This window comes from Melanaphis sacchari, unplaced genomic scaffold (genome assembly GCF_002803265.2).
Source record: "Melanaphis sacchari strain LSU unplaced genomic scaffold, SCAv2.0 Contig64_pilon_pilon, whole genome shotgun sequence".
NCBI classification, from domain to species: domain Eukaryota; kingdom Metazoa; phylum Arthropoda; class Insecta; order Hemiptera; family Aphididae; genus Melanaphis; species Melanaphis sacchari.
Window position 1 is genome coordinate 901,978 of NW_020271462.1, and position 24,588 is coordinate 926,565.

Below are 24,588 nucleotides of genomic sequence, written 5' to 3' on the forward strand. Positions count from 1 at the left end.
CTTTAAATTTTATTATAAGGTGGTTACTTTCAATGTGATATTAAAGCTAACAACCTGCAGTGGTGTTCAAGAGAAGAGAGATGGGCATTTACTTTGTCTAATTAAGTCGTTGGGTTAATTGTTAGTACAAAACATGAATATTTTCATAATTTTAGATAAATATAATAATATGTAGGTAGATACTAGACACTTGAAAATTTTTGTCACAGTAGTAATTAAAATTAAAAATATTTTACTCTGAACCGATACGTGAGTTATGTGTATATGAGTATAGTGTATGTTTATATTATATTTATTGCATGAAGGGATATATTATATACTATTATATATTTTAAGGTATAGGCTATTACTGTCTATTATTTTACTTCATATAATAATTATGAGAAATATGATTTGTAAAAAATTTTTGGGGAGGCTGAATTCCCTTCTCAACACCTCAAATACGCCATTGTGATATGAGCACAAAACGCATAGTGTGCATAATTTATTATTTAAGTAAAGTAAGATGATCGTAGATTATTATTATAAGAATCGATTATTTTGCAGAGCTAGTTTTCACTTAATCGACAAGTTTTAATTAAGACGTTGATTGATTTCTTCACTTTATAGTCTATAGGCATATCCAGTGAATAAACTGAGATAATTATAGCTGTTGTGTTTTGTTTCGATTTTAGTTTTACCCTTTATTAATAATTTACCGTGCTACTTTATAAATTAATTTGTACCAAAAATTATGTGCTTTTTGATTATATCTATAAGTTATTTAGGTATGTAATTAATTGAAGTAACTGCGGACAGAAACAAGCAAAAATTTGAAGTCAATTTCAATGAGTGAAAAATATTCTATATTTTATATTTCGAACAGAACGAAGAATAGATCCATAGTATAGAATAGATAGTGATCCGTTGATAGCGTGACAATAGATAGTGGACATTAGATCGCGTGACAATAATTGAAAATATACGAAAATTATTGATAATGTATGAAAATCGATAGTGTCATGAAATTTTTTAATTCCAATTTTTCACAAATTAACTATGTCAATAATTATAATAATAATAACAGGTTTTCAGTAATAAACTTTAACAAAGTGGTTAATAATTAAACTAATAGTACCTAATAAAAAAAAAAAACTTGTTGTGGAAAGTTACGCGCAATCCCTCGTAAATAATCTTCTTTATTTCTTTACTTCTAATATTATAATTACTATATAAAATTTTAAGTTTTTCGCTCGAGCATTATACTTTTTTTTTGATGTTGGTTGATTTCCTGTGATTAATTGTTCAACTTTCAACCGATTATTTTAATTATTGACAACTTTGTTAAAGTTTATTTCTGAAAACCTATTATTATTATTATGATTATTGATATAGTTTATTTGTAAGAACCTATCATTATAAATTTAATAATTGACAAATTTGTGAAAAATTGGAATTAAAAAGTTTTTATGAAACCATCAATTGTCGTATACTAACAATTTTCGCGCGATCTATTGTCCACTATCTATTGCCATGCTATCAATTGACCATTGTCTATTGATGGTATACCCAAAGAATATATTGATTTTACAGCGATACGTGTTTTAGATACTGGATGTTCTCGCTGTAGAGATGAATGTGATACTAATATTAGTTTTTATTATTTTTTTTTGTTTTTTAGCACTATTTTAAGCAGTAAAAATGTTTCAATTTTATATTTTAAAGGTGGTTTTTAGTAGGAAATCTTTTATAAAAATAAAAAATATCCAATACTTATTAAAATAGGCAATGAAAAAAAAAAAAAACAAAAAAAAAAAATATGGAAAAATGGAAATTTTATACAAAATAAGTTTTTGATAAAAATGAAAAAGTGAGAAACCGTAGAGACTTGAAATTTTTGTATTTACTAGACATAGTATAAATTTAAAAATATTTTTTTCTTTTTGATTTATTTTTTGTATAGGTAATTGCAATTTCTGAGTTTTTCATTTGACTTATGTATGATAGAATATTTGCTTTCAAATATAAACGTTTGAATATTTTAGAAGTTTGTTCATAAGTTTTTCTTATAGCAATAAAAAGTATATTGAAAATATAGTTACAATTATTTATAAGAGTTAAAAGTTCAATTTTTTACAAAATTCATCAAAATCATGAACATTTGCAAATTATTTTGTGGCATATAATATTTCATATTTTTAATTTTAAAATTGAAGGTTTGGCTATTAGTACAATATTTCTCATAAATTTTCGTTATTGGAAACTAAATAGAAGTTTTTTAAAACCACTTGTATTATTTATGAGCGATTGTTCTTCAAATTTTCACGATATTAGATACTCAAATGTATTGTAACAATTTATACTTAATCTATTTTTGTTAACTAGTTTTTATGAAAAAAAATTCTGGTCACTAAAACTTAAATTAAAAGTATTTTACAATTAGGTTCCTAAATTATTATTTTTTATGTATAGTAAAATCATTAAAATATTTAATCATTGTAAGTTGTTTATAGACGTTTGAAATTTTCGGTTTTTTTTTCAATATTGAAAATATTTATTAAACTCTGGCAAAAAGCTTGAAAATGTGTTCATAGATTCACATAAATTATTATTATCGCAATACAAAATCTTTAAAATTCTATATTGGTACACTATTTTTTTTATAAATTCAATGATCTTTTAACGAAATTGTATATTCAAACAAAGTATAACGATTTTAGTTATTTTGTTGTAATTTAAAAACATTATTCGTGATAATATTTGCGTGTATAGTTATATTTTTTTGCTACACGCATTGGAATTTTAAAAATATTCAGACTTACTTTAAGTTATAGTCTATTCATATCATGAACTTATCAAACTTTTATAAATTAATAACAATGATAGGTATATCCATATTGCTAATGCCAATATAAATATATAATAAAATATACTTAGTACCTAATTTATGCTGAATTGCTGACAGACCGTTCGTAATCGTGTTTTGTTGGTATGTAATGATTTATCATTGAATTCAAATAGAATACATCCGTTACAGTGACTTATTCAACGATGAAGATATATTGGGTATCTACAATACAACAGACTGAGATCCCTGATTTTTCAAGTATTAATTATAGTTTATAAATATTAACATATTCTGGTAATATTTTATTTATTTTTGCCAGCCACTACAATTAAAATTCTATGGTTAAACATTTAATTAATTATCATTTGTTATACCTACTCAATAACTATCATTATTATTGATATAAATTAAAATTTAATATTAAAATGTATAGTTTTATTATTCAATGTCAATAAGTAATAAAAGAAAACTAGATAATAAAAATAAACAAATAAGACATTTTTCAATGGAAAAGTTGTAAATGTTAATAACATATAATTATACGGTAAAATTGAATGATTGAATAAACATATGGTAACTTTCCTTTAATTTACGCATTTATTCCATTCTGATTTTTAGAAATTTAATTATAGGTTTTTAAAAACCATATTGTTAGATACTTAGATATTTTATACTACTTAACTGCTTAAAAAGTGGCGATATGATCAAACCTTTTTACTGTAAATTGTTAAACAAATAATTTTTTGATAATATATTGACGTATCTAAATCAAAATTGAAACGAATAATTTCCTAATTATTAAACTATACTATGTAGTATGTACTGAAGATTGTCTATGAATAATCTTTCATAATGGTTTTAAATCAAAAAAAAAAATATAGGTATAATATTCTGTATAGTACCAACTTAACTATTATATTCTGATAGTTTTTAAAATTATAAATTAACATAAATACTATTATTTTTGAATGATCTTTGTTATTTTAGTTTTTAATCCTCAGAAAATATAGTTTGATGATTCAGAAACAACTAATTCGAATTTTGAGCTAAATTCATCAATATGAAATAAAATCACTCAATAATTTGCAGTAAAAAAAGTAGATACAGGCACGTAGCCAGATATTTTTCCATAAGGGGCTGACATTTTTTGGCCCCTTTTTATTTTTTGTACCCTCCATACCACTTCTCTTCTTATTATATAATGTCTATAAAAGAAATAATACATTTTACAAAGTATTGTTTTTTTATTGGTTAAGTATTATAAATAGATAGGTACCAATACCAATTAGTATGAAAAATTAATTATAATATTATCAATTAAGTAAATAAAAATTTCATGAAAAAAATATTTTTTTTTTTTAATTTTTCAAATCATTAATTTATTAAAATAATGCAGTCACCAAATAGTAAATAACAAAAGTTCAAAAATAGGTATACATAGTCGTACTACCTTCTATGTTATAATATTATACCTACTTTATACAGATAGTTTAAGTGCTGAGATTAACAGTATGTATATTATAACGCAATAAAACACTAATGATAATAATCATTTTAATAATAAAAATAAATAAAATTGATACTTAAATTTATTGACAATATTATACATTGAATAAAATGTCTTAAAAATTTAAAATACGCAGTAGGTACCAACATGCATCTATTAATTAATACAGATCTATCTATTACCTAATGCTAGAATATCCAAAATTACAAGAATGCATTATTAAAATTGATTGTTAACTAATAAAGAAATAATTACAATAATTAGTAAATATAAAATCTAGGTAAATAAGACTTTGGTAGATAAAATTTATCCGAAGTATCTATGTATAATTATTGTATTTATCTCTCGGTTCTCAAGTTTTTTTGATTATTAAAATAATTTAATAAAGTTCTCTTAGTTATTATATAGTGCCTTTTTAACTACTATGGTCTACAACACTGCGTATTTTGAATGAATTAATTCTCAAACTCAAAATAGATAATAACATTATATTGTTATTTTGTTAGGCATATTTATTGTATTATATATAGGTTCACTATTGTAATGTTGTCCGTAGTTGTGTTCATCAATGTACTTCGACAACCGTATTTGGAATTTATAGTTTTCAATCTATTAAAAGTGTTATTGTCTTACTTTAATCTCAAATTATTGAGTGACAAATATTTATAAGATAAAATCTTAGAGTTAAATTGTTGTTATACGATCGTTAATTATATGGAGTAATATAATATACAATTAGGATTTGAAACGATTAACAGCCATAATATTTAAAATATTAAAAATAAAATCAAGGGGGCCAGTTTGGGGCCACTGACTTTTCTTAGAGGGCCAAGCCTTCTAAGGCCCCCCTTTGACGACGTGCCTGAGTGGATATGAATTTAAAAAAGGAGGATAATTTTTTAGACAAAAAACCCAAGTAGCTGAAAATATAGTGTAAACTCACTCAGTATATATTAAAATTTTTAAAAACAGCATTTGAATAACTCCATTACTTATTAAAGAAAAAAAAGGTAAAATATATTATTATGGTTAGAAAATTACCTAATTAGGTTTTAAAAAAAAAAAATTATTATTCAGATTTTATTTGATGCAATAATTTTATCCCAACAGATACTTAATTATTTAGACTAATTTTTATGATTATGCATTTTTTTAGATTAAGCGTAGAAAGAGTAGAAATTAGAATATAGAACTGATTGATAAAATTGAATAGTACTATCTGTAATTAATATTCATATTATATATTGTGTAACGGACTTGTTTCATATCGATATTTAACTAGAAAATCATTCTAAAATTCTACATAAAATTATATTATTTAAAATTTTGTTGATTGATATTTTGTATCGTGATTATTTTATATATATTTAGAATTTTAATATTAATTTATTTAATTATTACTGTGTTCATAAATTATTGTTAAGATTAAATAAATAATATTAAATTGTTCCAAAAAAAGTACAAAAAAATAGAGTGCGGATAAAAAAAAATGTATTAATGATTAGGCATCTATAGCAATAAAAATCGCATTATAGTAGTATGATATAGAATAAACAAGTAAACATAATTATGATATTTTCAACTGTCAATAAAAGTCAGTGGCATAAACTATAAAACTATTAATTTTTTTTTTTCTGAATAGCGTTTGTTTATGATGAACATTTTATTAAATTTTTTATTGATCAAATTAAAACAGCAATCATATAATTTGAATTTTTCACAGTGATTTATTTAAAATACTTCGTCTCGTAATGAGTAGCATCATAACGCATCATGCATAGTTTGACGATAATAAAAACAAGCGTATATTACGGTATTATTAATAAACGTATCGAAAACGATGAAGTACGCATCGAATTTGACATATGCTAGCTTAACACGGTGACACGAATATAATAACATACATTGAGCTATTTGCCCTTGGTTGTGACATTGTATAAGAACGATAAAGTGTGTCTTAAGATTTTAGTTTTCGAACTTTTGCATTGCATTGTTCCCGTCATTGTCGCGACCGTTGCACACAATGTTTGCACAAATGAGCATGGCCGTAAGTATGATTTACCACTTCGTTGTAATAATAATTTGGCGTTATTAACATTTTTTCGTACTAAATGTCTACATGGATACGGGTAATCTAAATATTATTATATTATTACTGCAGCCGTTCTCAACTATCGCGTGTAATTCTTAGGTAGGTGTTACTCGGCGTGTGTCGTAAGATTTAGAAGTATAACGATTCACAAATAATAATAAAAAGGCTCCATAAATACTTGATGATCTGATGATCTAATATTGAGTAGAGTTATATTATGTTGTTGAGTGGATTGGCGGCGATGATAAATTTTATTGCGGTAGAAATAGAGTTGGTTGGTAGGTCCTAGTTAAGCGATGCAGTGATTTCGGAACCAGAGTTTTTCCTGTCTTGTGTGTATATTATACCTTGTATAGGTGCATTTGGGGAAATATATATAATATGTTCGATATTTCCCCGCAAAAAGTGCATATTATATATATAGGGTGTCGATTTTGGTCATTAAGAAGCTATGTGAGATTCGTGTGTGGTATATTTTTAGTTTGGCGATGCTGACCAAAGTTTTTGTAGGGAAGTCTAGTGATGTATTTCTTGTTTGATTTTGTGTATGGATGTCAGACTAATAATAATATTAATATCTAATACCGATCGGCATAAATAATATTATAATGAATTGTCTCCGGGCTGTGTCAGCGGTATCAAGTTCGAGACATCCGTGATATTCTTTAAACGAGATAAATTTCTTTATGTTTCATTTGTGAGGAACTTTTAGTAATTTCGTGCAAAGCGATTTGAAAAATATCGTAGATTCACTGTTTGTCTTTGAAATAAAGCGAAAAAAATATTTATTTTCATGTTGTACCTACTTATTACAACTCAACTCATCGGATTTTAAACAAATAAATATTTATTTTTAATTTTGTGTTTTTTTCTAGAATAACATAAATTTTATTTAAAAAAAAAAAGAAATAAAAAGACTGTTTAGTTTATTATTATATTTTCTGTTTGAAGATACACAACGCAGCGTATGCTTTGCCGACGACGAAAAGCGAACTGTACGTTTACGCTTTTATCGTGCTTTTCGTCGTGCTGTGGTGCCGCATGCGATGGCAGTATAGACAATTTTATCGGCTCGCCGATAAGATTAAGGGCCCGCCGACTTACCCGTTAAAAGGATCGATTTATGATCTGCGAACTACCCCCGAAAGTGAGAATACGCCATTGAAAAACCCACTATAGTTTCCGTTTTGTAAGATTGTTCATCGTTATTTATCGTATTTATTTGTTTTTTTTCCTCCGTAGAGATTATGCACAATTTTAAAGAATCGGCTGAAAAATACAATTACGAACCGGTAAAATTGTGGGTAGGCCCATTTCTTTTCGTCGGGGTTTATAAGCCAGAAGATGTGCAAGTAAGTTATTGTTTTTTTTTTTTTTTTACGTAATATAATTTTACGTGCGAACTTGAGTTTAGCGGCGACGATGACGGTAATAAAAAACTTTCTTTTTTTTTTGATTGCAGATAGTTTTAAACAGTTCTAAAGCCTTAGAAAAAGGCATTATTTACCACATCATAAGACATGCAGTGGGTGAAGGTGTATTTACTGCTCCGAGTGAGTATTTTTCTACATAATATTTTATCAACTAAATTTAAATTCCTGTGTTATGCGAATGCACAATGTCTAAATGAATCAAAAGCTATAATGCTCATCGTTGGTTGTAAGGCTACACTATTAACTATAAAATTTTAAATCTACTGGATTGTAATTTTCGAAGTTTTCTTTTGTGATCATTCGGCGTGCTAGATCGGTCAAGTACATATTATAAACAAGCCTGATGATTGTGACGTTGTATCTAAAATGTTTGTTGTGATTTTCAGTGGGAAAATGGAAAAAGCACCGTCGTATTATAGCCTCGATATTCAGTTCAAAGTTTTTAGATCAACTGTACCCGATATTTAACGAGAATAACAAAAAGCTAGTTGAAAAAATTTCCAAACACGTGGGCGCAACACAACCGTTCGACATTTGGGATTACATAATATCGTGTAATCTTAATAACGTAAGCCGTAAGTATCACAATAGTATTAGGCGATTGATAGTAAAATAATTATTTGTAAATTTTGTGTATAAACGTTAAATAACGTTTCAAATTAATTTTATTATAATATATAGAAGCCGCAATGGGTTACAACCTCAACAATCAACGAACCTTATCGGAATTCGTCCTTGCTATGAAGAAGTAAAATTAACAAATATTATTATATACTTACTAAGTCTAGAGTGATATAAAAATAGTTTATGAAAAACAAACCACACGTTTTTAGAGTTTCAGAACTGAGCAATTGTATTGTGAAGCCATGGTTATATATCGATCAGATTTTTGCAGTTTACACGTACTTGACTGGTTTAAAAGTGTATATGAATCAATTGAACAGGGTCTCGTTACAAGTTAGTTGTAGTCTTTGGAATAATAATCAATATAGTAACGGCTTACGAAATAAATATACTAACATCATATGTTGTGGGTTGCCAAATATTTAAATTATGGTGTATATTTTTTTGACATTAAATATTTCTTTGGGATGTTTATATACATTCCCAAGATGTTCAAAAATTTTATAATAGATACCTAGATAAAAGTATATTTTTTTTATGGGAGATTGTTATTTGTGTCGTATAATAAAATTGAGCAAAATACATTTATAAAAAAAATTATTTAATACCATCTTATGTAGTTAAAAATAATAATATAGAAAGATATTATTGTATAGCACAACAATCGCACAATTCACTCACAAATTTGGTGCCTAATTATACTTACGAGTTCCATATATAGTTTTGATTCATAAATTTTATTTTTATGTTATATTAGTATTTAAGCTAAATAATATATTATGTCAAATTAAAAACTAAAAATAAAATAAAACGAGACTTTTAAAAATTGAATAGAGGGATCTCGGGTCAATGTCTTAAGACAACTTTGCTTGCAAATTTATGTTTATTAACAAATATATTGTATACAGTTTTTATTAATTTCAAATATTACGGATCTGTTTAGATAATAAAGGATAAGAAATTAGAGTTAAAATCAATAAAATTGCAACAATCTATGGACAAGTCTAAAGAAGTTGTTCCGGAAGAAAGTAATATGCAATATTTAGATAACTCCGGAATTCATAATCGTGTATAGTATATAGATACATTTTATGTAAATGCTATTATACAGATAAGAATTCCACAAAAGTATTCTTAGATAAGTTGCTTAAGTTGAATGACGAAGGTGCTGATTTTACGGACGAAGATCTCAAGGATGAGGTTATAACAATGACAGTCGCGGTAAGAGACACGATTATTATACGTTTAATGCTTATAAAGGGGCATATCGAGTTATTTTATTTAGCCTTAACATTCTAAAGAATGAAGAATGATTTAATAAAAAATAAATAAATTATGTTATACTTGCTAAATCCAAGAAAAAATATTTTCTGTATAGATATTTTAAAATCTAAAATATACATTGTATTTTTGAATTGCATTGATCGAGAGACGTCAAAAACGGATTTCAAATAAGAAATCAATTTATATTTGTAATTTGTTGAAAATAAATTTTATATTGATATTAAGATAAAAATCACGCTGTGTATATTATGCTTAATGAACATTTATTAAAGATTAACGTAACGGATGTTCAGATTTTTTAATATTTTTAAATTTTAGGGCAGCGATACCAGTGCCATTAGTGAATGCTTTTGTATTCTATTGTTAGCAATGCACGAAGATATTCAGGTATAATTTAACAGTTTTTTCTCAACATTTCGACTATTTTATTTTTGTTTTATCCCTTATGCATGTAAAATATTTCCGCAGGATAAAGTTTATGATGAGATTTACAGTGTCTTAGGAGACAGTGATCGTGAAGTTCTTCCCGAAGATATATTTAGATTTAAATATTTGGAAATGGTATTAAAAGAAAGCCTCAGGCTATTTCCTCCCGGAGCAATTTTTTCCAGGAAAATTAATGAAAATATAAAGCTCAGTAAGTATTATTAATTAAAGTTAAAAGTATAATGAACTATTTATTTAAATTGAAACGTTATAGTTGATAAATACATTTATATTATTCACAAACAAATTCAGCGCGCGAATTATTATAGTAGTAATTTATAAAAATTGAAAATAACATACATTTTTTTTTTTTATAAAATACATAATTGTAATTTTTATAAATTTCAAATGTATATAAGACATATTGAAATGTTGTCTTTATATTTTTATATTTTTATACAAATATGATAACAATTGTATGTGAAGTCTTTTATTAAATTTTTAAAGATTTCAGAGTCAAAATATTGTAAAATTATACCATAAATAGAAAATTATGATATAAATACGTAGTTTTAATCATCTACGATTATTCGTTTTTGAATAATAATAAAATAAAGAAATCAATTTTGTCAAAAATCTATTAAAAGTTTTCGTTTTTCCTTAATTTTTTTTTTTTCTCAATTACTAAGAAAATAATTTTTGCTATTGTCCTCCCAAAGTTTCAACTAGATTCAATTTTCTATAAGAAACCATCCAAAAGCTCAAAATTGAAGCTTTCATATTGTCTCAAAAGATGACAGATTTAAATAAAAACACATATCAATGTAAAATCAATACATTCATCGCCTCGCTTAAAATCTAATAGGATTCCATTACGAATTCCAAGTAGTTTTTTTTTAGATAAAGTCGGTAAAAGCATTATCGCATTGTTGTTGCTTTGTAATATAAAACACGTGAGATAAAACGACGTTTGTGTAATAGCACGAATGCCGTATATGTATTTTTTGTTGATGTTAATTCATTTATTTTTTTTTTTAACAGCGAACTTCGAACTGCCGAAGGGTTCCAATGTGTTCGTGTCACCGTATGTCACACATCGTTGCCCGCAGTTGTATCCCGATCCCGACACGTTCAATCCAGAAAATTTCAGTGCCGAGAACGAAGCGAATCGACACAAGTTTAGTTTTTTGGCGTTCAGCGGTGGTCCTAGGGGTTGTCTAGGTAGGAGTGTGTCAAATGTCAAATGAGTATTAATCGAATTGTCCACGCGTTTGTTTTTGTTATCTCTTATCTACCCCCAGAAGCTTATCTTAAAAACAAATGTCGCATGTCCCGACGACAATAAATATAATAAAATATATTATATAATAAACCTTTGTAGGACTTTGCATCTGAATATTTGGAACTTACGACAGTATTAAAACTATAAAAAAAATCTAATACCCAGAACCCGTATGAAAATCGAATGATATCAAATCCTAAATATAAATTATCCTGGTTAACCCAAACCGAATAATTTTTTATTATAATATTATGTTATTTTGTATGTATTTTACGTGAGGTTAGTTCGGTTTTATATTTAATTAATTAATAATTATTATTATTGACGGCAATGTTGGCAATGGTCTTACAATTAATTGGTATTGGTTATTAAACATCTTTCGTTATTAATTAATAAAAAAAAACTTATTCGCTATGTTCAGTTTTATTTGTTCTTTCAGAAATATTGTCAATCAATAATATTTTACAAAATAATATTCTAATAAGTATCATACAAGTAATTAAAAAAATTTTGTATTTTCATAGTTTTTAAATCATGTTTTTTTTAAACTGCTCAACACTCGTATTAATCCAAATAGTAACAGTTATATGAGTGCTCAAATGTTTCTTGAAATATTTTATTTTGTTGTCTTAATTTCCGAATATACTAAGCACAAGTAACTAAATTAATAATTCAGTTCACAGTTGCAAAGTTTTGAATTAGTGTTTCAATAACTAGAAACAATTATTTGTCTTGTTGCATCTGTTTCTATTAAATAGCTTATTTTATTTCGACTAGTTTTACTAAATATTATTTTTTTAAACTGACTTCAAATACATGAATACTTAAATGTAAAAAATAATTTTCATTTTTTTTCAATGATTAATTTTCTTTAAGTGTCTATAGGAAAAATTATGAAATATTTTGAACCTTAAAATATAAATAGGTATTAAATTAGTTTTATGCATCACAGACCTTTCATAAAAGAGAGTTTTCTAGTAAAATTCAAATTCATTTAAATTAATCAAAAATATTTGTAATAATTATAAATCAATTATGAATTTATCAAAGATGGACCGGACTTAATACTTAGTGCAACTGAGATAAAGCACGTTTTATTGGGAGGCTGAAAAAATAATAAAAATTGAATAATTGTTTCCATGTTGATCGTAATAGATAGATAAACATATTTAAGTGGAATTTGAATTAGGAAAAAAATATTAGTTCAATGACATGACGCTTATTGATCTGTATGATTTTTAATTGCGTTGTATTAGATAGATATGTGTCTTTTAATAATTATCAATTGTTTTTTTCGCAGGTGTCAAGTATGCTATGATCTCCATGAAGTTAATGATGGTGGCGGTTTTGCGCCGTTATAGCGTACACACTGAGTGCAAAATGTCTGATATCAAAATGCAGATCGATTTGCTGGCAAAAAAAGCCGATGGTTATCCGATCACGATCCGGCCTAGAGAGAGAACGCAAGACCGGACTTTTGTTTAACAAAAACCATTACACAAATGTAATATTACTATTAGAGTTGTCATAAAGAAAAATATAAAGAAAAACTTTAAGACAAATCTATATTATTATCGTTTCTTATGATATGTAAAATATTATTATGGTATAGTGTGCATATATACCTAAGCTCAGTAGAAGATCATTTCTCGATTTGAAGCGCTTTTATACGGCCGTTCGAGTTGAAAATATATTATTCAACACATCTTGTTGTCAAGGGGTTTCCGATAGTTTTTTTTTTTTTTTTACTAACGCATTGAGTATATTAACATAACAACAAAATACGGAAAAGTGTTTGAAGGCACCTTAATACAACAAGTTAATCAAAAGAAAAATGCAACTCTGTAAGTCCAAGTTCTTATAAATCATGATATCTTCATATTAATGACATCGGTATTATAATTTATAATCACATTTTCAATAGAATACATTTGTTTGTAAAGTTTTTCATTGCTTATCATATGTATAAAAAAAAGGTAGACGAGTGGATACCGCTTTGCTATATATTATGTGTCGAGTTGGTCACTATTATGAATGTGTTAAATTTGAATTTAATGATATTACATTATTGTATATGAAAAACGATTCTAAGTGGAGAAGATCTATCAGACTATATCATTAAGTATATTTCCTAATACGCTTATTTTATATAGCTATTTATGTCATTTATTTTAATTTTAGCATTATGGTAGATCGATCAATTTTTTTCTAAAAAATATTGCATTTATTGTATTATTATTAATTAGTATATATTTATTTATCATAATAATATATATTTATGACATATTGAATCAATTTATTATAACTCAAAATTTAATAAAATCTTTTTGTAAGTACCGTAAGACAGTAAAACAGATAATACTTTAAAATAAATTAAAAATTTCATTGCATATAGTAAAGGTTTAATGAATAATATTTTCAAGTTATATAAAAATAATTATCATTGTTATTTATTGTTTAAATTAGCAATTTTATCCAAATTTGAACTTAGAATGTTCATGAAAAATAATTGCCTTCGTATATTTATTAAATTTTATGGTTTCTGTATGGGCTATTTATCGAAAGTTTCGTTTTAAGTATTCGAAACTTAGATATAAAAATAAACTTTTTTGAATTTCTAACTACAAAATAATTAGCGATTCTTTGCGATTTTGTTGAATCTCGTTAAAATTTTAATTCAAAATGCATATTAAAAAAAAAAAAAAAAAATTGTTCCTACGTATTTTTAATAGTTTATACAAATATGGGATTTTGTATAAATTTTTCAAGTATTTATGGTTATTCGTTTTTAAATTAAAATAAAAATAAAAGTCGTTTGGGAAAAAATAGTTATTATACGGGTTAATATCTAATGTTTTAAAATTTTGAGTTTCAAATGGTTATACTAAACTAATTTTTTATTTTTATTTTTTTTGTATAGACTGAAAAAATTATGAATTTTCCAAATCTTAGGTATTAATAAAACATTGTTTATGTATTTTTAACTATAAAATAACTTGAGGTTTTTGAGATTTTCTCGAATTTTATCAAAATTCTAAATTTAAATACTTATAAAAAAATATCGTGACTTTAAATTTTTAACGTTTTTTAATTGAGAAATGAAACACTTATTTGAAACTTCATATTAAATTTTCAAGCATTTTTACCAATTCATAAATTGTTTATTAATATTTAAAACAAAAAAAGTAATTAAAAATTTTAATTGTTTATAATAATATCTCAAATAAGTCAAACAATTTGGAAAATTAAACTAGATATAGAAAATGATAATATAAATACTTGGTGATAATATAGATCAAATTTCTGTAGTTTTTGGTTTTTGAATTAGAATAAAATAAAGAAATAAATTTAGTTAAATTTGGTTTCTTAATTTTCTGTCTTTCCTAATTATTCAAAACCACCATCAAAGTCGAAAATTAAAGCAATTTATCGAAAACGTATTGAGCTTATCATGTACTCATACACAAATACAAAACAAATAAAACATATTATTGCAAAATCAATACGTTCATCGTTCCGCTCAGAATGTAAAATTAGTAGTAAACTTAAATAACTATCATAGGCTATTATGAAAGGAACTACACGAGTCGTTTAAAATAATTTGTTATTCTAATATTTTTTTATGGAAATTCGGAAATTTTTGTACAATAAATCACAGAATTAAAAAAATAAGGGATGATCCATTTGACGTAAGACATAATATATTATTTCGGAAAAGACTAACATTTTTTGAAAAATGTATGTTTATTATGGATATTATTTTATTTTACGTTTATATTCTGAAGCAGAATTTTTTTGGAGTATTTCGATTTATAAAAATAAAATAAAAATCTAATAAGTAATTTATTTTCCATAAGTATTTAAAGTATAAACTAGTAGAAAAGTAGATTAACATTTGGCGGCGTATCCTTGTAAGATCTTTAAATATGTTTCATAACTCTTAATATGATCATAAAAAACTATCGTAAAATTTGATTTTGAAAAAATTGAAAAATATATTTTTTAAATTTTTTTGTTTTTTAATGACTTAAAGTGATGTAAAATAAAATATTTTCAAAAACCGCTAATAGTTTTTGAAATAATAAATTACGTTAACTGGATTATCTAGTATATTTGATGTATAGTACATTAAATACTATGTGTATTTATGAAAAGTCGATATTGTAATAATAATATAATAATATGTTATTATAATAACATTATGGTAAAAAATTGATATTGTTTTAAGATATTTATTTTAATATAAACTTGTATGACGATATTTTATTTTAAAGAACGACTTAGGATAATTTTTATTATTATGTGGCTTATTAGATATTACATATTATTATTTGATTGATCTAAAGTTAAAATTATCATATTAAAATATTGCAAATCGTATTGTATAGTTACATCACGTTTTAGGGTAAATTATTATATATTTATATTATAATTTTGCGTTATAGTTACATAATGATACGTATCAATCTGGATGACTTTATTATAGTGTGATAATGTCGATAAGATCACGGTTTTGTTTGTGATTTAAAACAATATTCTCTAACGCAATATAGCGTGTAAAAAAATAAAAAATAAATAACAGGCAGATATAATAAACGAACTATCTATGTATAACTTTCATTTTTATTAATTTATTTTTTTAAATTTTGATATTATATGATTATTTTTAATTACATACCTACAAAATTAAAACACCGAATATATTTAAAATAGAAGTAATTATATATTTAGCTAATTATGATGTTCAGCTATTTTTGTTACGCCTTAAAAGCAACCATTAATGAAAATATGGGTATGATGGGAGAAGGGTTTGAGGACTTAGTTAATCAAATTTCTAAAAAGTGCCCTTAATAAAGTATAAATACTTTATTTATTATTTTGTTTGCGATTTAGAAAAAAAAATAAAGCTTTTATAAAACGCTTTTATATAAAATCATCATAAATTATAATATAGTAAATAATAAATCGTGTTAACACATGATTATTTATTTCTTTTAAGTTAAAAGTTTTTGTTAGAGATATAGAAATAAAATTAATAATTAGTAAACTTATGATAATAATTCTATATAATTATTATTTTGTATTTTTAAATTTTCCAACATTTTTGGAGGGCTAGATTAGACATGTTTCTATGAGTAATATTTTTTATACTAGTGTTGGAGACTATGATAATTATTGTGAGTGATCATTATTGTTTGTTCCTTTTAAATTGTGTTAGTATACCTACTTTGGTTTTAAATAAAAATATATTTAACCAATATATTGTAAGCATATTTACTTATGATTTGTAGTATATGATGAGCATTGATAGAGAATATTGGGAAAAAGTAGTAAAGGCAGCGAAAGTCCTTCAAGGTCCGTAAAAGCTGAAGAAAAAGAAGTATATGGTGGATCGTATGACATGACTCTTTTTGTCAGTATGATGGGAGACTTCCACTCATTTAAAAATGTGGTTATTATTTTCGCCTATGATAACAATAATAGGTTGGTATTGAATTAAAATAAATGTGGGCACTAAAACATAAATAAATAATACGATCGGTTGGTTATTTATTATAATCGTTCATCGCAAACAGCGTTTTACGTTATTCGGTATGATTAATAGCCAAATCCAAAGTCCATTAGCACTACTCGTGTCTCACGTAGAAATATTATTATAATACATTATTTCATAATGAACGATTTTATATCGTAGACTATATTATTATTGTTCCATCATGTATCGGTGTTCCAGATACAAGACGTCACGTTGGCTGATAATAGTGTAAAATATACAAAAATAATAGTTTAATCTATGCGTGCTCAATCATCTTGTAACAAATGTAGGTAAACAGAGTTAAGTGTATAGTAAAAAAAAAAAAAGCTGTAAGACTAATAATGATCTTCTTTATAGACGTGTAATGCGTAAGTGTGTCATACCATATTCTCGACGTTATATTAAAAACTTTAACAATTAGCTGATTCAAGTTAAATATTTGGGGAGTTACTCCGGGAAAATGATTAATTTGATGTCCTGATCTAAAGTCTAAATAAAAAAATCTTGATAACCACCTTTGTCTGCTTTGTTATATATGGCTATATTTAAATTCAAATTATCAATTCATATAAAACCCATACGATACAAATCTCAACTGAGATCTATTTGGGCTTATAGTATGCAAATTTAGGGTTGCTCAAACCTTCTCAAACCCGCATAATCCAAGCCTTCGGTCTATCACTCTTTGCTTAATAGCCCCAGCCTTCTGGCACGTAACCAACTAATTTCCAAATTTCCACATAAAGACTTAAAAATATAAACAGTGGACCAACTAATCAAAATTCATTACGATAGTTTTCACTCGGAACTCAAACAAAATATAATAATTATTACAGCTACTTAATATATAATACAATGTATTCGTCGTTGTTATATTTTCTACTAATTGTCACATTATGTATTCAATACTTTTAAAATATTCCGATTACAGATCATTTGAGAACTGGGGAGAAATGATTTTAATAAGATCATACTTATTAAATAATCTTTAATTATTTACAATATATTTAACACATTTAGTCTGTGATAAAAAATGTAAGTTAAGAGTGGATGTTTTATAAGCAAACTCTTATTTTCCCGAAAAGTTTTATAATTTTTATTTAAATACTTACTGTTATTAAAATGTTTGATCATTTATACTGCGTACTCGACAAATGTAAAATATAGGGTGTATATTTTTTATTGCCAACAATTAAAAATTAAATTCGATGAAAACAACCGTGAACTAAAAAATTAAATATAAATATGAAGAAAAGTGCTGAAAATGTTAAATACGCCATTATAGTGAGATATCTACTGCGCACAACCAGAATAATAATTTTGTCGTAAATTTCCCTGGTCAATAACAATGTTATTCATCGCGCTATAACAATAATAATATGGCTGCAGATATTGTAATAATTATACGGTATAGACTTTAATACTTCGTCGTGGACCTTAATAATTTAATTTTCATCTAGTACACTCTCGCCGCTGACCTTCCGTGATTTTTTTTCGTTTAGTTTTTTTTTTTTTTTTTTAATGCATACCTAATCGTTCTCGCTCCACGAGCTTCTAAATAATTATGAGCCGTAAAAATAAAATATCCTGCCGCTAGGTATCCCGCTGAGCATTTGGTCGAAATCCAAGACGTAAACAATATTTTTATACATATTATATAATAATAAACGTATCCACGCAGGTAGGATATCAAAACATTCTAGTAATTGAAATTTGACTATTTTTTTTTGGCCATTATTACCTAGATGACTAGATCCCATTTAAGTTGTCTAAATGACAACTATTAATTTAAAATCGAAGGATAGTTGTACATATACGTAATATACGCAAAACGGAATTATTTTCTCGGAGTAAAAATTAAATAAAATTTTTTAATTATTATCTAGTTAATAACTAGAAAAAAGTTTATTGTTGTATTATAAATATTTATAATTACAATTTTTTATATTTGAACAACAATAAGGAAAATAAAATGTTAATCAAAAAGGAGTATACAGGCACATATGCACGTTGTATAATAATTAATGAATAATGAAATAAATGAAATTTATTATGTTGCTAAAAATGCAAAAATGCATTTCCTGTAAATTTGTTCAAAGAAGTTTTCATTATTATGATATAATTACAAAGAGCGATTCTTATGAAGAAGATAATTATGTTAAATGATAAATTGTGAAAAAATATACTTGATTATTATACATCTCATATAAGTACCTGTGAAGACGTACCTATAAAAAATGCAGATTTGATTAAAGTTTATACCTTTTCTCATTAACAGTAAATTTTATTTAGAATGTTATCCACATTGGTCTCATATTATTTTTTATTTAGTCGTCTGATTTGATTGTTCTTGAATTTGAAGTTCATGAATTATAATCTATAAAACTTTCGCCATGTTATTATTGCTGTAATTAATGAGCTCAAATTATTGCGTTGCATTTAGTTAATTATATAAAATGGAAGTTTGAATTTGTCATAAACAAAAAAGTTATTCCGAGAAGTCTAGACGTTATACGCATAACAATAGGATATCGCAATTAATTAACAGAATATTATGATATATATTTCACATGGTTTGTCGGTATTATTGATATTAGAACATTTTTTTGTAAAATTGGTAATTTTTTATTTTTATACATTTACGATAAAAGCTTAATAAAGAATAATTAAAAATTGACGGCTAAAAACTCAATTTTATTCATCAAAGATTTGATTTTTCTTCGTAATTTCGAAAATAAAATATGATTTTTAAATTTATCTATGAAATACGTTCGTCATTTAGCACTATTTTGATAGTGATACATTTTCATTATTTTCAAAAATTTTTTGTTTATAAAAACTTTTTATAATTATTTTAGTTTTTTATTTACAAAATATTACTTATTTCCACGCTTATAGTTTTGATGTGATATTGGCATATAATGGTTATGAATATATAACATTAGTATATTATCTTTTATGGATACAACAGCTGAAGTTCTTTCTGTTTTAATTTTTTTATTTATTTTTAGATAATATCTTGAAACAAATAATGTTTGATATGAATAAACAATTATTATTAACGATAGATTATCTTTATTTTGTTGATAAAATACATAATCAACCTAAAACACAGGCCATAATAATATATTATAGTTAAACTAAAAATGAGATGATCAGAGATTATAACTTACAGTATCTCCCACAATGTTTCATTGTTTTAAATAACTACCCATAGATAATGTGAAAACAAAACGAAAAAAAATAATAATCATAGAGATGTATTATATTTTTATCATATTATTATGTATAATATGAGTCATAATGGTTTTTTTGTTGAATTTTCTTCTTTGTCGATTAAGTATTATCAAATAAAATAACAATTTTTATAGCATTGTATTTTCATTTTGGATTACATGTACAGTCCGGAGATTGTAAATCGTACGACATAATGTTTGAAAAATAAAAATCAAATACCGTTTTCAACGTTATGATTGTCATTATAAGTAAATAACGAGACTGGAAATGTCGTAGATAAATAATATCCATATATATTTATATATAAATATGTAAGTACACTACGACCAAACATAGCTAAATACTTATAAATACCATTCTGAATTGAAAATTTATCCGTTTGCGAATACCTGTCAGGAGAAAAAAATATTAAAAGTAAGTACAGTTTTATTGAGGGATTTAACTACGCAATGTATTTTTACAGACTAAAATGTATTATAAATTTATATAGATCGACGGTGGTACATCAAACAAATGCAAAAATATGGTTTAAGTATATTTAAAAATTCCAAAAACTAGAGTTTGAATAACGGAAATATTGAAGAAAGAAGGGGGTGAGCATGATTAGTGAAACATAACAATAATATATATTTTATAATGGAACTATTTCTACTACTAAAATAGAGGTTAATACTAGAAATTCTTTCAAGTATTTTAGCAGAATGCGTGTTCTAATTAATAAAACAAAAATAATGTATAATAATATCATATAATTGATGTCGTATGGTTTGATTCGTCAAATAAAGTATTACATCGCTTTAGTAATGTATTTTAATAATGTATGGCGACACGTTATTAAGCAATATTTTTTCTATGGTTTATGTTTTTAATGATTTAAAAATAGAATAATAAATATGATAGTATTTTTGTTTTTTGATTTTTTCTAAAGTTAAATTTTAAATATTTTTTTAAAATTTTAAAATTTTTATAATTTCGACTGGCAGATTACATGTTGTATTATATTATATTTTATAATGTAATTATAACGTGAAAGTTGTATGAGAGTGCATAATATAATAAAGTTATTGCTGCAATATAATTTTTACATTATGTTATATATAGGTTTAGAGAGATAGTGATTCTTTTAACACGATTCGACCACTTCATTGATAAAATTATATAGAGGTTTTTTTTTTAAACGTGTTATTAAATATTATTAGTTTAATGATATTATAATACCTTCAGTACGTTTTTGCAATAAAAAATATATTAGGACAGTGATTTTTTTTTGATTTTATTCTTTTATAAATGTCAATGATATATTATGTTTTATTTTTTGTAAAATATGTCAATTGGCAATCGCTGTTTTTTCTTTTTTTTTTTTTGAATTTAAAATTTTAAAACCATTTACCAAGAAGTACATTGACAGAAATGAAATGATTTATACAAATACAAAAAAAAATTCACTCTTTCTAACATCATCACAACTGTTTTCGTGTTCGTTATTTTTATAAGGGTTTATAAATAGTAATTTATGAGGATTCGTTTGAAGTCTGAAGTCAAATCGACCGAGTTGAAGTTGAAAAATAATGTTTGTAAACCTTTTGCGATGACAACGTTTATGACTATATTATATAGGCATACGCGTGTCCTGATATTAATAAAAAAACTTTTAGAAAACCAATCCCTATTGTGTGTGTGAAGTGGTAAGTGTATATCTACGTTGTACATGATATTGTATGGGCACATATATATAATATTATCATATTTTTGTATCGTTTTGTTGAGTTTCACGCGTGATAAAACTGCCATTGTTTCTTGGACCGTGCTTGGTGAACACTACAATAAATCTCCTAAACACTACATACTCGTGGATGGCTTTTAAATATAGTTAGGGTTAGGTACCTACTTATATTATATTGGCTATACTTGATGAGAGGCTTATAAGTAAAAATGTCAGTTTCGAGACAATGAGAAATTGTTATTAAACAAAAAACACTTATTAATACATATTTGTTCTAAATAATAATAATAATAATAACAATAATATTATATTTAATAAAGTAGCTAGGAAATACACAGAAAGTGAAATATTTTCTATATTCCTAACGTCTTTGCTTTATTTTTTTTTTATGATTATACACGTGTATAGTGTTTGAATATAATATACGAGTAGTATTAATACAAAATGATTATTTTAAAGATATAAATACTCATTTTCTGAAAAAAGTATAAATAGTATTAGAAACTTACTTTTTTTTTTTTTGTATTTAATCTAAAGTCATTACAATAAGTAACATTTTCAAAATTTAATTGTATTGGTTTAACTAGTTTTGTATACATAAAATTGATTTATTTAATTTTATATTCAAAATATGACATTAATCATTCAAAAATTAGAAATATATTGTTTTTCAAAATTGTTATTTTGTAATCACCATGTTATTTAAAAATAATATTTTCAAATATTCCAAGGATTTCGAGAAAATTAGTGTTTGCCTTTAAAATAATTGCCTTATAGTCTATAAGTTATAGGTATAATAGATACAATACAATTTATTTTGTCTACTTATATACTTGTTGTAGTTATTATAATAATTTAATATTGTTATATTTTGGATAAGGTCTTCTGTATTAAGTTGGATCACATAATAATAATATTGGTGTATTATACCATACCTATTCAAAATCCCACACGTTTTTATTAAATATTGAATTTTTAAACAATATCTATTATATAATTATAATAATAATCATTAAAAATATTCTGTTTTATCTTATGTTATGGTAAAACAATGATCAGTTGGTTTTTTCCCTACATTTTTATAATCAAATACATAATATTATCAAATTATTTAATGACTAATTCAACTAGAGATGTACGACTCATTAATAAGTCAAAATTTGAATAATTTAACATCAAAATAATGTATATTTTATTCAAAAAAAGTTTTGTTTTTTCATGATTTTTTCAAAAATTAAATCTTCATTCTTAGTTACCTACAATGTTTGCATAATCATATCTCAAAATCTAAATCACCTTATTTCTATGTTCTATGTATCATATTATTTAAATCTTATATGCTATTTTTTCAAAATTTACTTTAATACTGGTTTATTTACAGTATACATTTATTTCTGAGAGAATATTTTTTACTTAGTAAAAACATTGTTTGTTGCATAGGTTATCAAAAAGTAAAAAAAAAAAAAATAATATGATAATGACAGATAAATTAAATTATTATACCCATTCAATATCTAACTTTATAGATATTGGATTTTTGTTTTGTTTAAAGCATAATATGATTTGTCGTCAAGATTATGAATTAATAGCAATTTTTCAAGGTGTTTAAACTTTAATTATTAAGTATGCATGCATTATGTAATATGGTTCTAATTGACGAATAATTTAACTATGGTTTTAATACCATTTTAATACTTTACCATTGAATGCGTTTCTAATGTACAAATAAACATATAATAACATTTCGCATTATAAATTGTATTTTGTAAGCAAAAAAAAAAAAAAAAATATCTTTTCACATAAAATTTGATGTATGCTTTAGTCATTGTCATCCTTGACATTTTTATATTTGTTGAGGCTATAGAAATGTTCTGGAAGAATTAACACTATAGTCTTTCAGTATTTTTAATAGTGATAGGTTGATACGAAAACACATTGTAAGTAATGAATATATTATTAATATTACGACTTAAATCAATACAATTTCATTGCCTAATTCTTATTTTTGAATAACTAAAATTAGCATTAAGAAGCGATCATGTCGTGTTATTTTAATGTTTCAACAATAATTGTATTTTTTTTTAATAATAATTATAATAGTTTTATACACAGTTAACTCGTTTAGATACTTATAAATATTTATTCTTATATCCTCGGAATTTACGTTGAATAATATACTTGATAAGTAGAAAAATTTTATTGCTAACGATTTACAAATAAAATAAAACATCAATTCAGAAAATAAAGAAAAATATATTTTAAATTTAACTATTTCATTAGGAATATCAAAAAACTAAATATTATTTAATTTCATGAAAATAATAATTTAATGTAATAATGACGTTCAACGCAAGCATCTTGATTAAAACGTGTCTGTAGTCTTTTAACACTTTTAATACAAACGCTTCAATAAATTAAGTTGGTTTGGTATAAATACAAACTTAAAACGGTAACGATTTTAGGGGAACCACAAAACAATAAAATTATAATTTGGTTATATTTAACATTAATTTAAGGGTTTCAAAAAATAAACAATTTATGTTATAATTTATATAAGAATTAAATTATTTTATGCAAAACATATTTGTAATAGCACCAGGTGTGCTAAAACATTTTA

At 24.7% G+C, this 24,588-nt stretch overlaps 1 protein-coding gene across 1 annotated transcript; it reads left to right on the top strand.

The window, feature by feature from the left end:
• Nucleotides 1–6,329: 6,329 nt before the first annotated feature.
• On the top strand, nucleotides 6,330–12,960 carry LOC112600470 (cytochrome P450 4C1-like). The gene is made up of 13 exons (XM_025347706.1): nucleotides 6,330–6,381; nucleotides 7,378–7,573; nucleotides 7,669–7,778; nucleotides 7,889–7,979; nucleotides 8,246–8,434; nucleotides 8,541–8,607; nucleotides 8,693–8,816; nucleotides 9,427–9,511; nucleotides 9,595–9,704; nucleotides 10,086–10,154; nucleotides 10,236–10,404; nucleotides 11,235–11,414; nucleotides 12,776–12,960. The coding sequence occupies exons 1-13, from the start codon at nucleotides 6,358–6,360 to the stop codon at nucleotides 12,958–12,960; spliced, it is 1,599 nt and encodes a 532-aa protein (XP_025203491.1). The 5' UTR covers nucleotides 6,330–6,357.
• Nucleotides 12,961–24,588: the final 11,628 nt, after the last annotated feature.

Coding starts and splice junctions, on each gene's coding strand:
- LOC112600470 (XM_025347706.1), top strand. CDS start 6,358: ATGTTTGCACAAATGAGCATGGCC. Junction 7,779..7,888: donor ATAAGCCAGAAGATGTGCAA/GTAAGTTATTGT, acceptor TTTTGATTGCAG/ATAGTTTTAAACAGTTCTAA. Junction 8,435..8,540: donor TAATCTTAATAACGTAAGCC/GTAAGTATCACA, acceptor TATAATATATAG/AAGCCGCAATGGGTTACAAC.